Genomic DNA, 16,686 nt, shown 5'->3' with positions numbered 1-16,686 from the left:
TCAAAACAGCAGGGTGACCATAATTATAGGAAGCTATAATAACGGCAGTAGTCGTCATATATAACGTCAGCAACGTCAGCGCCAATCAGCCTCCGTCATCACAAACCAGCCTGCGTACCCCGTTATGAGAACTGATACAGCTCAGCAGATACACAGTTATCAGGGTCAAATTGAATTATACCCCACAGTCTATCTCAGCATACCTATTACCTATCGCTACAGTAAACGATGAGAATGTTTATTATTGACATATAAATTACATCGCTTCTACAACTCTAGGATTCCGACATGGCTGAATGTTTGGAGGAGCTATTCCAGGGTGTCTTAGAAGCTCATTCAGGTCCCTCTTTCATGAACATTTCATAGCTTAAGGAAACCCCAATAAAAAATATTGAATCATGAAATTTCCAATTTTTCATAAATTAAGGAATGTTGATGTCCATATGCTTTTAATATGTTAGTTTGTTCATAATTGAGGAAATGAGATAAATGTAAAGCCCTGTCAAAGTTGTTTTGCAGTATGTTTATAGAGTTTAATGTAGGTAAAACATTTTTATTTGATTTAAAGAAATATTTTCAATGAACACCAAATGATATTTTAGGACCGACCATATTTAAGTTGAATAGGAAAACCAGAAAAATGACAGAACTATTGACCCACATTGGCAGTATCTGGCTGTACTGTTCTACCCCTGGGTACAGAGTGGGTGATAGAAAGGCACCAGAGACAGCAGTAGAATCTCAAACACCATGACCAGCTAGGACACGATAGCTGAGAGCTGGAGAGTCTATTGTAAAAAGTCAGGAAAATTTACTCTCCACCGCAGAGAGTCAGTGATAGATTGTCCGATATGTTAACCACTCAGCCTCCACCACTCAGATGTATCTAGGGCTGGAGAAAGGATGGTTTAACCACTTTTACATAGCGACCCTTAGGTCTAATGGTAAAAAGCACTATTTACTCCAGGATAGAGTAGCTGAGAATTGGAAAAGTAAATATTTCTATAAAACTTAACCACTCCACAACCAGGGCCCACCTTATAAGGATAAATTGAAATAAACTTACTCCAAAATGGTCAAGGGCATCACAAGATCACCAATCACTGTTTTTCTTAATTACCAACACATACTCATCTATACTACCTAGCTCCACACACTATTTTACCTTTAATAATATACATTTTTCCTGATGATAATGTATTAGATTCTCACTCCTTATCTGACGTTTTTGCCTGGGTTATCTCCCTTCCGTCATCAAATCACTTACCTAATGACATCAGACGTTTTAAAGCAATTAGTCAGAGTAATTCATCAAAACCATCATATCTATACCTAGCTGAGTGATATACATCGTTTATCTAGTATTACTAAGGGATTGAGATGGAGGATGCATCATGATGATGTACATGGCAGGAATAGTCTTAGGGTCTTATCACTATAGCAGTATGAAGTATTTAATACCATCGTCAATGGTAGTGTGTGGACATTGTGGTATTCTGTTGATGGGGCTGGTACAAAAACATCTCTGTTTTTCTAGACTTAATACTTCTGCTATAGGATAGCCATTCTAGGGTCTTAATAACCCTCACTCTAACACATTCCATTAACATATATAAACTGACCCACTCTCAGGATAGCCATTCTAGGGTCTACCCTCACTCTAACACATTCCATTAACATATATAAACTGACCCACTCTCAGGATAGCCATTCTAGGGTCTACCCTCACTCTAACACATTCCATTAACATATATAAACTGACCCACTCTCAGGATAGCCATTCTAGGGTCTACCCTCACTCTAACACATTCCATTAACATATATAAACTGACCCACTCTCAGGATAGCCATTCTAGGGTCTTAATAACCCTCACTCTAACACATTCCATTAACATATATAAACTGACCCACTCTCAGGATAGCCATTCTAGGGTCTACCCTCACTCTAACACATTCCATTAACATATATAAACTGACCCACTCTCAGGATAGCCATTCTAGGGTCTACCCCCTCACTCTAACACATTCCATTAACATATATAAACTGACCCACTCTCAGGATAGCCATTCTAGGGTCTTAAAACCCTCACTCTAACACATTCCATTAACATATATAAACTGACCCACTCTCAGGATAGCCATTCTAGGGTCTTAATAACCCTCACTCTAACACATTCCATTAACATATATAAACTGACCCACTCTCAGGATAGCCATTCTAGGGTCTTAATAACCCTCACTCTAACACATTCCATTAACATATATAAACTGACCCACTCTCAGGATAGCCATTCTAGGGTCTTAATAACCCTCACTCTAACACATTCCATTAACATATATAAACTGACCCACTCTCAGGATAGCCATTCTAGGGTCTTAATAACCCTCACTCTAACACATTCCATTAACATATATAAACTGACCCACTCTCAGGATAGCCATTCTAGGGTCTTAATAACCCTCACTCTAACACATTCCATTAACATATATAAACTGACCCACTCTCACACTAAGTCATAATGACATGATTTTTTTTACACCTCTTCAAACATGAAGAATCATAATCTAACATTAAGTTATTATGTACAAGAAACCATTACATCATGTCTTAAACATTTTTCAACACTCAATACATTGATTCTGCATTACCTTCTCCGTGCCTTTAATAAACTAACCCCCCCTCCCCTATACATGCAGACTACCTACAACTAGCCCTAACAGTAACTTTTCATATGCTAGAAATCATTACATCATTGCATAGTTTCTATATCACCTTTATGCCCATGCTACCCCCCCCCCCCATCCAGACTACCTACAACTAGCCCTAACAGTAACTTTTCATATGCTAGAAATCATTACATCATTACATAGTTTCTGTATCACCTTTATGCCCATGCTACCCCCCCCCCCCATCCAGACTACCTACAACTAGCCCTAACATAACTTTCCGTATACTAGAAACTAATAATTGGTACATCATCCATTGACTTTGTATCACCATCATTGTCCCTAAAGTAATCCTCAATATCCCATGCCTATAGACCACTAATGGATAAGCACTGACTGTTTCAACCTAAATTCTTCATATACCCCTTCAAAAAGATATCTCCAACATGAAGACCACGGACACCACATACTTGCCCCAATATACAGCAATGACCTAACTTTTACCTCCATATTAAACCAACACCCCTCAAATCATACCTACCACTGTGCTCCATTTTAATATCCTACAATCCATCTCCATCTCAAATGACCTTTAAAACAGCCCACAACCAATCACTATCTCTGGGGACCACCCACCAATCTATCCCTACCCCTGAGACCATAAATACCCGAAATCTATTCCTACTACCCCTGGGGACAATACAATACACGAAATCTGATCCCACTACCCCTGGAGACAATACAATATCCAAAATCTAATCCCACTACCCCTGGAGACAATACATTATCCAAAATCTAATCCCTACCATAGAATATCCCAAATTAAATCGCTATCCATGGGGACCATACAACACCCAACAACTACCCCCTACCCCCTGGGGACCATAAAACACCCAAAAACCAATCCCTATGCCCTGGGGACCATACAACACCCAACAACCAGTCCCTATGCCCTGGGGACCATACAACACCCAACAACTGATCCCTATGCCCTGGGGACCATACAACACCCAACAACTGATCCCTACCCCCTGGGGACCATACAACACCCAGCAACTAATCCCTACCCCCTGGGGACCATACAACACACAACAACTACCCCCTATCCCCTGTGGACCATACAATACCCAACTACTAACCTCTACCCCCTGGGGACCTTACAACACCAAACAACTAATCCCTACCCCCTGGGGACCATACAACACCCCCACAATCTATCCTTACCCCTAGAGACCATATAACACCCAACAACTAATCCACACCCCTGGGGACCACCACAACATCCCTACAATCCATTCCAACCCTTTTGGACCAGAACTCACTACAACCCTTCCCTACACCCACCTGGAACATTTCACTATCTCACCCACTTGGACCACTATTACACCTGACATCCAACCCTACCGCTGGGGAAACTGTCATATTTTCAAACCTAATGACAAATCTAACAAACTCACACTGACTTTACAGTATAAACCTTATATTCCACCCTTACACATTCACACAAGCATACCTTTTCTAATTCCCTACACTATAGCCACATCCCAAACCACTATTCTCCAACCACACCTGAGATTCTCCCTCTCATACCCATGCCTTGAGTTTCACCACCTTACAATACTTATAAAAGTTCACATTAACAATCTTCCCATTCCCAGTGCTTGCCCCACCCTGAGTGACACCCCACCACTATCTCCACCCCCTCAGAATAGCGTCCGTCCCCCTATAGGTGTCCCCTGAGGCCTAAGGCAGTATGGGACAATATCTCCCTCCTTTCAGCCCACAGTATAAATACAGTTCCCCTGACTGGCAGACTGTCAGTGTGTGTAAGCTCACTGCTTGGTTAGGAACCCGAGGTAAGAGAGTGGGATCGAGGTAAGAGAGTGGGATCGTAGAGGAGGCCTGGTCAGAAAGGGGCACCTAGGTACCCAGTGAAGGAGGAGGATACAGAAAGACAGGGAGATGACAGATGAGGGCTGGACCTGACCATAACTAGTGTCACACCTGGATATAACATTGTCAACAGTTACACGTGTCTGTGATGTAGACCTCTGTTGATTTGTACGACTCAAGGAACATCAGACATATTATATCATACTATCATACACAATCAGGATTCTTATAGATCTGACGTTTCTCCATCCGAAATTTCACACCTGTCATCATCACCATTGTGTTGGGCTACCTCTGGGAGCAGTAGCCTAATAGTCCAACAGTGTTCCTCCTTATAGGTAAATTTGGATGCAAAGAATGAAAAAGTGATAAATTGGCAGGTATAATGTTCTAACTTAAACTGCTTCGTGACAGTCTAAGAGATATATGATCTGGATGTTACATATCTAGTGTGCCAGTGGAACACTCATATTTATATATTACACGGCTGGCTGATACAGACGTCTGCCAGGTAAGGACTGCTACGTTATACTCACCTGTACGTTTATGAATGAAACTATCAGCTACATGCTCAAGTTAATAGATTCAGAAAGCTATAAAACCGCCGCTGTATTGTCAACCAATAATATCGCTCGAGAATCTTAATATCCTTTGACAAAAAAAAGTGATATATGGTTACTTCTGAAACTGAAAATTCTGCTGATTGGTGAAAAGTGTTGAGTGGCTGCTGTCTGAAATAGTGTTGTCGAAGTGTTCACCGGCTCCCTTAGGATTCTGTTTCTATTCCCTAGGGACACCACGGAGATTAACTGGCGGTATTAATTACATACTCTTCTAAGCAGGAGGACCAATTATATTGGGATTCTAACAAAACTGTTGAAAATTTTCTTTCATTAAATCTACAGTCTTTCTTTATTTACTTTTGTGGAACAACCGATATTGTTTAGTTAGAACATGCACCGGAGACAAATGACTGGGTGACAGTGTTATAATAGCTGACAATTTTGATTCTGATAGAATAGAATTATTTCAGGTAAGTTAACAAATTTAGGAATCAAATTTGAGAAACTGAAAGAAAAAGGATCATCTCATCATTCAAGATGCAGAATATCTGGATTCTTGTTTTAACTCTCACAGCTGTGTTTGAAATTTGTGAATTAAAAAAAGCCAAACCTGGACGAAAAATTATTCGGACTCAGCGATGCAAGTACACATTTGTGGTCAAAGAAGTGGCTGCTGGTCACTGTCCGACGTCCATTCAGCCTCCAATTCAATCAGACGACCAGCAGATCATGTCAGGTGACATGAGCACGTTAATCAGCAGACTACAAGAGGTGGAGAGGCAGTTGGATGGAGAAATGATGAAAAATAATAATTTAACTGAAAGTATAACTAAGCAGGAGTTGACTCTCAAGAAAGCAGACTATATGTTAGAACAGTACAGATCCAATTTTTCTAACCTGTTTCACATTATCAACCATTTAGAGCGGAGCTTACATACTCAGAGGTCAAGCTATCGTGACCTTGAGAAGAAGGTGTCCAGTGTGGTGTTGGATGTGCTGGAGATGAATAATATACTGACCACCAAGGTCAGCCCAAACGACAACAGTAACCCTATTCTTAAGGATGTACAAGTACAAAGTGTCTCCAAAATACATAACTGTGGACTTTCAAATGTGGATACAACCTTCTTAGGTAAGTCAAAATGACCAGAGGTCAAGCAAAATAAAATGTTTTTACTTACATATGATTATATTACAGAATGGTCCATGATTTGTAAAATTGAAGAAAAAAATTAAAAGTTCTAGTGGATCCTCGGCCACCACTTTATAGACGATGCCGGCCAAAAAATCTTTGTCATCAAACTTGATGGAATAAAGTAAACCTAATTCTAATACTTCCAAGGTCAATAACCTCTGAACTAGTATGACCCCTAGGTCACTTTGTCCCTAAATTTTGGCTGTGTATTAAACACTAGGTACTAAATGAATAATTCATGTCCTTTTGCACCAGTTAATCCATGGAGCAGAAGACTGCGGTTCAACAAAGACAGTATGTAAATACGTTCCCTACTGTTGACTGAGGAATGTTCTACTAGAGATCCAAGTATTAAGCTATGTGATGCAATCTCTCTTTGGATTTAGGGATTGCTTAGCGATCCATCTTCACCTTTAGATATCAATATCTATGAAAGTGCCTATCTGTGAAGTTAAACCCATATGAAAGACTAAGTCTATGAATTCAGATATTGATCCAAAATGGGTTAATCTACGAATTTTTACATGGAATGATCCTGTAAAACAATCCATTCCTGAATTCAAACATTGACCAAACAATTAAGCTCTTTATACACTGAGCATCTCTTAATCAATATTTGATAAATAATATCTTTAAACATCTGAGTGTGTTTTCCAAATAACCTTTTCGTCTTTAAAAATTGAAAAAGAAAATTTAACTGAACATACTGAACATCACAGTGTATGTATGGATGTATGTATCAATCTACCACTGTACCTATACACAGTATGTATGGATGTATGTAGCAATCTACCACTGTACCTATACACAGTATGTATGGATGTATGTAGCAATCTACCACTAACCTATACACAGTATGTATGGATGTATGTAGCAATCTACCACTGTACCTATACACAGCATGTATGGATGTATGTAGTAATCTAGCTACCATTATACCTATACACAGTATGTATGGATGTATGTAGCAATCTACCACTGTACCTATACACGTATGTATGGATGTATGTAGCAATCTACCACCATACCTATACACAGTATGTATGGATGTATGTAGCAATCTACCACCATACCTATACACAGTATGTATGGATGTATGTAGCAATCTACCACCGTAAGTATACACAGTATGTATGTATGTATGTAGCAATCTACCACCATAAGTATACACAGTATGTATGGATGTATGTAGCAATCTACCACCAGACCTATTCACAGTATGTATACAGGTTTATAAATAAGCCATATTTGATCTCTAAACATAGACTTGACATCCTTTAGTGCGATACACAGAGAAACTTTAATACCAAACAATGTCTATATGAGTTAGAAAAGCGTTGGTCACACATGGTGTAGTTGTGAAGTTGTATAATTTTGTATCATGTTGATACGCTAATCTCCACTTAAGTAGCTATCACAACACATCATTATCAAACCCAAACAAACTTGTGGGTATAGCCTCCCAACGCCTCATCCCTCCTCTAACTGTAACATTCAACAGGTTTTCCTGAGCGTTTCCAAATATCTCGTAAAGCATACACCTAAATAACATCATCACCTCTCAAATAATCATACAAAATTTAAGTATGTTTCTCTCAAAAAAACTACTTTTGGTTTTTGCTAGTGTAATATTCCTCTTAACCACGGTCTTCAAACACAAGGTACACTCAACAATGTCAGGTAATTTTAGTTTTCAATCTTATGATCTTTATGTTGATTTGCCTGTGGTTTCGTTCTAGAGAAGTGCCTGAGGTCCATTCATATTTGTCTGAAGTTTTGTAGTTGGTCATATTTAGATTAAGTTGTAAGAGGAATGCTACATATTAGAAACAGACTTATCAGAGCTATCATAAATGTCTATCTCGGCTAGACTAGTACTCTACGCTAGACTAGTACTCCACGTGTGCTTATATCACTGAATTAGAAATCTTTTAAGAGTACTACAGCATATTGCTATACCAAATCCTACGTACATGATTTTTTTCCTAATTTCCATATTTTTTTCATATAATACATACTTCCTCGACAACTGTTCTCACATACTAATGGACACATGAAAAGAACTTATGGACATAATTAAGACACTGTTCAGATTTTTCTCTCAAATAAAATAACTAAATCTTGTGAAGCCTACACAATATTGGTGCTGTACATATTTTTTGACATTTTTATCGAAGGAGTGAAGATTGAGAAGGAATGTATTAAGATTAATTTGTTAACTATATTAAGAGAGAGTATTTGAACCTGATAGTGTGATATAAGAGTGAAGCTATGTCGACACCATACCACGACGGCCAGTCAGAATGTGTAGGTGTCTTGTATCATGAATGAGAGATTTGTTCCAGCGTCAGTTGTAAGGAATGTTACAGCTCAGAAATGAAAACATTTTCAGCTACTGAAAATATTAAAGTCACAGTCTGTCAAGAAAAGTACTTAAAATCTACTTACAACTAATTTACACAGTTCTACTTGATTTTCAAACTTAATGTAAAATATAAATGAAACAGTCACTCAAAGATGGAAATATAAGATAAATTAACATAGCTCGAGAATGGTAGTAAGTTATAATAAATCCATAGAAAGCATGGACAATGTGGGGGAGTATAATCTAGATATTCTCTACCACCGTTGTTCATTATATATAACGAAAAATACAGATTAAAAAAATCAGCACTGCTGTTCATGAACAATGTGATAAAATAACATTTTGAAGTTGAAGCTGGTTCATCGATTGAGACATCAGAAACAAATTTTACACAATTTTAGTAGAGTGAAATGTGAGTAAATTCAAGGGACATAATTCTGATAAGGGAGATAAATCTACAGTTTTTATCTATGAGATATACAGTTCTCTAGATAATTGATCATCGATATGACGATAATTGAATCACAAGCAGTTACATCATCTTATAAATGCCCATATGGTGTTTACTGAATAATTCTCTTAGAATATAATCTATCATATCAAATACAGCAGTGTTATTAAAGGATAGGCAAACCATTCTACATAGACCATGGCATGATGCAGGTGCATTTCACACAGAGTACAGACTGAACTGTGGCTCTCTCTCTATGGTGGTAAAAACTACCAAGATCTACATCTTTGATAGCATTGTCAACTTATCTAAGTATAGTAACTTATATCACCACACATTGTTTATTTCTTAATTCACAAAGAATAAACAATAACAATCTATTGCTGAAAAGAATAATTTACTATCTTTTAACATCTCTTATCTCACATAAAACATGAGGAATATGTTTGATCTATTTTCTATGACAAAAGAAACATCTATGTTAAACTTAATTACTTATATTAATAAATTATCTTATATTTTTACTGTTGGGGTACTTAATGATAAATGAGATGAATATGTTGCAGTCCAACAGTTGTTCTTACTGAATATTTTTATGTCAAATCATTGTATTAAATAATGTTTTATTTTACACACATGTATGTAATTTCTATTGCTTTTACCTTCTAAAGCTAACCATACTATCTACATATCGTAGACTGGAAATTTACAATACCTATTTTTAGGAAGGGGTTATATACAGGCGATTGAAAAGCCGACATGTTAGCATGCATTGATATACCTGTTGTTGTATTATCAGATAGACATTTCAAAGCATATTCTCAGCCCACCTAACGTCTAGTCATTTGTGGTTCCGACTGCGAACATGGGAAAATTACTCTATCACCATTATCTCGGAAAGAACATTGGGTGAAGTTTTTAAAGAAATGGTTCTTAACTAGAGCCTGGAAGTTGTCTGATGTAAGGCTCTTTCTTTCACACCATCCTTACATAATTTGGTGTTTTTCTGGCCCTCAACCATTTGGCCACGCTTATAAGTATGAGCATATACAGAAAATTGAATATTGGTTATTCCTTTTTATGATTATCATTTTACTATACTGTTTCCCACAAGTCAAATATGCTTGATTCAACAGTAATGTTCTGTAATATATAGCAATACCCAAAGTTAAATCAACCTGACACAATCCAGAAGACTTTGTTTTGTATAAACATTAATATTCATTGGCTGAATAGTTTTAAAGTACATACACATGCTAAAACGTGAATTTCCCAATTCCTGAAAAACATGACTTTAAAGAACAAGTTGAGAATGTAATGGTAAAGGTATAAGAAATTTTACACCTGGCCATCTTCTAGGCCAAAGGTACTAGCAAATTTAAAGTGCAGTGCTTTCTGCCCTCCATCTAAGGCCTTCAAGCTAAGGATTTTCTCAGGGCAGTGGTCATCTTGGGGCAGTGGTCAGCTTGGGGCAGTGGTCATCTTGGGGCAGTGGTCGACTATGCTGGAATCTTAAAGGCACCTTCTTAAATGACAATAGCTGTCAATAGATTCTTATTCCAGGTTTAGTTTTAGAAATGAATTTTCAGGAGTGAATGAGTTAAGCTCTCCATAAATTTTGTATGGCGACACCTTACACCAAGTCACCATGGCGCCACCTTACACCAAGTCACCATGGCGACACCTTACACCAAGTCACCACGGTGACACCTTACGCCAAGTCACCATGGCGCCACCTTACACCAAGTCACCATGGCGCCACCTTACACCAAGTCACCATGGCAACACCTTACACCAAGTCACCATGGCAACACCTTACACCAAGTCACCATGGCAACACCTTACACCAAGTCACCATGGCAACACCTTACACCAAGTCACCATGGCAACACCTTACACCAAGTCACCATGGCGACACCTTACACCAAGTCACCATGGCAACACCTTACACCAAGTCACCATGGCAACACCTTACACCAAGTCACCATGGCAACAACCTTACACCAAGTCACCATGGCGACACCTTACACCAAGTCACCATGGCAACACCTTACACCAAGTCACCATGGCAACACCTTACACCAAGTCACCATGGCGCACCTTACACCAAGTCACCATGGTGACACTTACACCAAGTCACCATGGTGACTTATACACCAAGTCACCATGGCAACACCTTACACCAAGTCACCATGGCAACACCTTACACCAAGTCACCATGGCAACACCTTACACCAAGTCACCATGGCGACACCTTACACCAAGTCACCATGGTGACACCTTACACCAAGTCACCACGGTGACACCTTACACCAAGTCACCATGGCAACACCTTACACCAAGTCACCATGGCGACACCTTACACCAAGTCACATGGCAACACCTTACACCAAGTCACCATGGTGACACCTTACACCAAGTCACCATGGTGACACCTTACACCAAGTCACCATGGTGACACCTTACACCAAGTCACCATGGTGACACCTTACACCAAGTCACCATGGCGACACCTTACACCAAGTCACCATGGTGACACCTTACACCAAGTCACCATGGTGACACCTTACACCAAGTCACCATGGCGACACCTTACACCAAGTCACCATGGTGACACCTTACACCAAGTCACCATGGCGACACCTTACACCAAGTCACCATGGTGACACCTTACACCAAGTCACCATGGCGACACCTTACACCAAGTCACCATGGTGACACCTTACACCAAGTCACCATGGTGACACCTTACACCAAGTCACCATGGTGACACCTTACACCAAGTCACCATGGTGACACCTTGGTGACACCTTACACCAAGTCACCATGGTGACACCTTACACCAAGTCACCATGGTGACACCTTCAATTGGTGGTTATGTATCAAACCTTAAGTATGCCAAAACCTTATATAAAACAAATTGAAATATCTTTCAAATTAGAAAAAGTTGTAATAAATGGCTCTTGGAATGATGAAACTATTTATTTACATATGATTTGATATAAATCCAATTTCAATTTATTTGCTGCCATAATCTTTGAAGTAAAGAGAACTGTTTGGATTGCGAAACATAAACAGGAAATAAAATGCTTAGACTACATAAATTATAGCCCTCCTTATAGAATCAGGTCCAAAAGCCTGAAAACATTTAAGGTTGAATTTCTTTTCTTTTTTTTTTAGTATTAAGGTGTTCCTGCCAACACCAGGCTGTACATTTTGTACCCATAAGCCAAGGAGGAAGGCTTGAAATGGCACTTATCTATTTACAATAAACCCAAACCACAGCAAATTTCATTGATGACTTTTTGGCTACCGAGACACATTTTAGCATTAACACGTGTAAACACGGTGAACTCACAATCATATAAATGAAGGGATCGTTTCAAGGTGGCACTTCACATCTTCCCTGTAAGTGCAACTCGTGGTATACTTAACCGAACAGGAAGTGGTTTTAATTACCAGATACGTTCCATAAGGATTAAATATGTTACACAGTTTCTTTCATGTTTCTGATCATGCTTTAAAACATCATTTTATACATTTGGCAAATAAAATATATGAGAAAAATGTATATGTTTGGGCTGCACATTGATATGATTAATAAGCCAAGTGTATCTTGTGCAAAGTTTTTAACACTCATGAACTATATGAAATCTTTGACTAGGATCCTATTTGCTGCAATAAAAGATTTTATGTACTCATCACTGCTGATAGCGATTAGTGTGTCCCATCACATATACCCCAGGCCTACTGAAATAACTTGGCTTTCAGAGCTGTGGCGTTTGGTGATGCCCAGCATTTCAGACCTGGATCTGCATGCTGGCATCTGAGATTTCAGACATGAACTTTCTGACCTCAGTAATCAAAAACTGGATTTTCAAACTACAGGTGATTGTTTTAATGCTGCTGTAAAACTATTCCCAAATATTATATAAGACAAATATATTTACAATACTTTCTAATTTTACTCTAGACACGTTAAACTGATAAAATATTAGAAATTTGGAATCAAGAGAACTGTATACATTTGAAATTCTCCTATCTTTTTTTATTCGTGTTTCTTGATTAAAATCAGCATGATCCATGATACAGAACACATTTTACTGCAAATGTCTAGTCTGATACACTTGTGGTAGATCTGCACGTACATGTGGCACCATGCAGGCATGCATGGTGACAAGTGTTACATAAACTGTTTATATGTACATTCCTTTTTATACATGAGTACAATTGTACAATAATGTAAACTCACCCTTCCTTCTCCTATACCCTTCCCTCCTCCCCTCATTTTTTATTCTTCTTGCCCCTTTTTCTTCCATCCCTTTCCCTCCCTTTTCTTCCCTTTTCTTTTACTCCCCCTCCCTAACCTTCTTCTTGCCCTTCTCCTCATTCTCCTCCTCCTCCCTCCCCCTCTCCCTTATGGTGGTTCATGAAGAAGAAAAAAGGTCCCTACCTAGATATGATAGGAATGTCACAAACCTTATGCGTCCTCATTCCTAAGGTCTGAACTGTTCTTGGCAAAGTCTCTGTGTGTTCCCCTCCCCATCATAATAAACAACGATGAGGAATCACCAAGACAGCTTGCTCTGACTCCATTGTTCTATATCTAATGTCTTGTCATAGCTCTGACTCCATTGTTCTATATCTAATGTCTTGTCATAGCTCTGACTCTATTGTTCTATATATAATACCTTGTCATAGCTCTGACTCCATTGTTTTATATCTAATGTCATGTCATAGCTCTGATTCATTGTCTATATCTATGCTGTCATAGCTCGATTTTGTCATAGCTCTGACTCTATATCTAATGTCATGTCATAGCTCTGACTCCATTGTCTATATCTAATGTCATGTCATAGCTCTGACTCCATTGTTCTATATCTAATGTCATGTCATAGCTCTGACTCCATTGTTCTATATCTAATGTCATGTCATAGCTCTGACTCCATTGTTCTATATCTAATGTCATGTCATAGCTCTGACTCCATTGTTCTATATCTAATGTCATGTCATAGCTCTGACTCCATTGTTCTATATCTAATGTCATGTCATAGCTCTGACTCCATTGTTCTATATCTAATGTCTTGTCATAGCTCTGACTCCATTGTTCTATATCTAATGTCATGTCATAGCTCTGACTCCATTGTTCTATATCTAATGTCTTGTCATAGCTCTGACTCCATTGTTCTATATCTAATGTCTTGTCATAGCTCTGACTCCATTGTTCTATATCTAATGTCATGTCATAGCTCTGACTCCATTGTTCTATATCTAATGTCTTGTCATAGCTCTGACTCCATTGTTCTATATCTAATGTCATGTCATAGCTCTGACTCCATTGTTCTATATCTAATGTCTTGTCATAGCTCTGACTCCATTGTTTCTATATACTAATGTCTTGTCATAGCTCTGACTCCATTGTTCTATATCTAATGTCATGTCATAGCTCTGACTCCATTGTTCTATATCTAATGTCTGTCATAGCTCTGACTCCATTGTTCTATATCTAATGTCATGTCATAGCTCTGACTCCATTGTTCTATATCTAATGTCATGTCATAGCTCTGACTCCATTGTTCTATATCTAATGTCATGTCATAGCTCTGACTCCATTGTTCTATATCTAATGTCATGTCATAGCTCTGACTCCATTGATCTATATCTAATGTCTTGTCATAGCTCTGACTCCATTGTTCTATATCTAATGTCATGTCATAGCTCTGACTCCATTGATCTATATCTAATGTCTTGTCATAGCTCTGACTCCATTGTTCTATATCTAATGTCTTGTCATAGCTCTGACTCCATTGTTCTATATCTAATGTCTTGTCATAGCTCTGACTCCATTGTTCTATATCTAATGTCTTGTCATAGCTCTGATTCCATTGTTCTATATCTAATGTCTTGTCATAGCTCTGACTCCATTGTTCTATATCTAATGTCTTGTCATAGCTCTGACTCCATTGTTCTATATCTAATGTCTTGTCATAGCTCTGACTCCATTGTTCTATATCTAATGTCATGTCATAGCTCTGACTCCATTGTTCTATATCTAATGTCATGTCATAGCTCTGACTCCATTGTTCTATATCTAATGTCTTGTCATAGCTCTGACTCCATTGTTCTATATCTAATGTCATGTCATAGCTCTGACTCCATTGTTCTATATCTAATGTCTTGTCATAGCTCTGACTCCATTGTTCTATATCTAATGTCTTGTCATAGCTCTGACTCCATTGTTCTATATCTAATGTCTTGTCATAGCTCTGACTCCATTGTTCTATATCTAATGTCATGTCATAGCTCTGACTCCATTGTTCTATATCTAATGTCTTGTCATAGCTCTGACTCCATTGTTCTATATCTAATGTCATGTCATAGCTCTGACTCCATTGTTCTATATCTAATGTCTTGTCATAGCTCTGACTCCATTGTTCTATATCTAATGTCATGTCATAGCTCTGACTCCATTGTTCTATATCTAATGTCATGTCATAGCTCTGACTCCATTGTTCTATATCTAATGTCTTGTCATAGCTCTGACTCCATTGTTCTATATCTAATGTCATGTCATAGCTCTGACTCCATTGTTCTATATCTAATGTCTTGTCATAGCTCTGACTCCATTGTTCTATATCTAATGTCATGTCATAGCTCTGACTCCATTGTTCTATATCTAATGTCTTGTCATAGCTCTGACTCCATTGTTCTATATCTAATGTCTTGTCAGAGCTCTGACTCCATTGATCTATATCTAATGTCATGTCATAGCTCTGACTCCATTGTTCTATATCTAATGTCTTGTCATAGCTCTGACTCCATTGTTCTATATCTAATGTCTTGTCATAGCTCTGACTCCATTGATCTATATCTAATGTCTTGTCATAGCTCTTGACTCCATTGTTCTATATCTAATGTCATGTCATAGCTCTTGATCTATATCTAATGTCTTGTCATAGCTCTGACTCCATTGATCTATATCTAATGTCTTGTCATAGCTCTGACTCCATTGTTCTATATCTAATGTCTTGTCATAGCTCTGATTCTCCATTGTTCTATATCTAATGTCATGTCATAGCTCTGACTCCATTGATCTATATCTAATGTCATTGTCATAGCTCTGATTCCATTGTTCATAGCTTATCTAATGTCTATATCTAATGTCATGTCATAGCTCTGACTCCATTGATCTATATCTAATGTCTTGTCATGTAGCTCTGACTCCATTGATCTATATCTAATGTCATGTCTATATCTATTGTCTAGTCCATAGCTCTGACTCCATTGTTCTATCTATATCTAATGTCTTGTCATAGCTCTGACTCCATTGTTCTATATCTAATGTCATGTCATAGCTCTGATTCCATTGATCTATAATCTAATGTCTTGTCATAGCTCTGATTCCATTGTTCTAATTATAGCTCTGAATGTCTATGTCATAGCTCTGATATCCAGAGCTTGATCCATTGTCTATATATCTAATGTACTTGTCATAGCTCTGACTCTCCATTGAATCTATATCTAATGTCATGTCTTAGCTCTGACTCCATTG

General features: G+C 38.2%; 2 protein-coding genes across 2 annotated transcripts in view; one reads left to right on the top strand and one right to left on the bottom strand.

Annotated features, from left to right (window-relative positions):
* LOC138315755 (protein disulfide-isomerase TMX3-like) overlaps positions 1-16,686 on the bottom strand; it is a 267,210-nt gene that overhangs the window by 92,436 nt on the left and 158,088 nt on the right. The gene's annotated exons all lie outside the window — the stretch shown is intronic.
* Positions 4,477-16,686, top strand: part of LOC138315756 (fibrinogen-like protein 1) — a 107,359-nt gene continuing 95,149 nt past the window's right edge. The window contains exon 1 of the mRNA XM_069257005.1: positions 4,477-6,255. Coding sequence (XP_069113106.1) covers positions 5,661-6,255 — 595 coding nt within the window. The 5' untranslated portion in view covers positions 4,477-5,660. The remainder of the gene's footprint in view (positions 6,256-16,686) is intronic.

Source organism: Argopecten irradians, chromosome 2 (genome assembly GCF_041381155.1).
Source record: "Argopecten irradians isolate NY chromosome 2, Ai_NY, whole genome shotgun sequence".
Classification (NCBI taxonomy): Eukaryota; Metazoa; Mollusca; class Bivalvia; order Pectinida; family Pectinidae; genus Argopecten; species Argopecten irradians.
The sequence above is the reverse complement of the archived record's forward strand: the minus strand, read 5'-3'. Positions and strand labels throughout refer to the sequence as shown.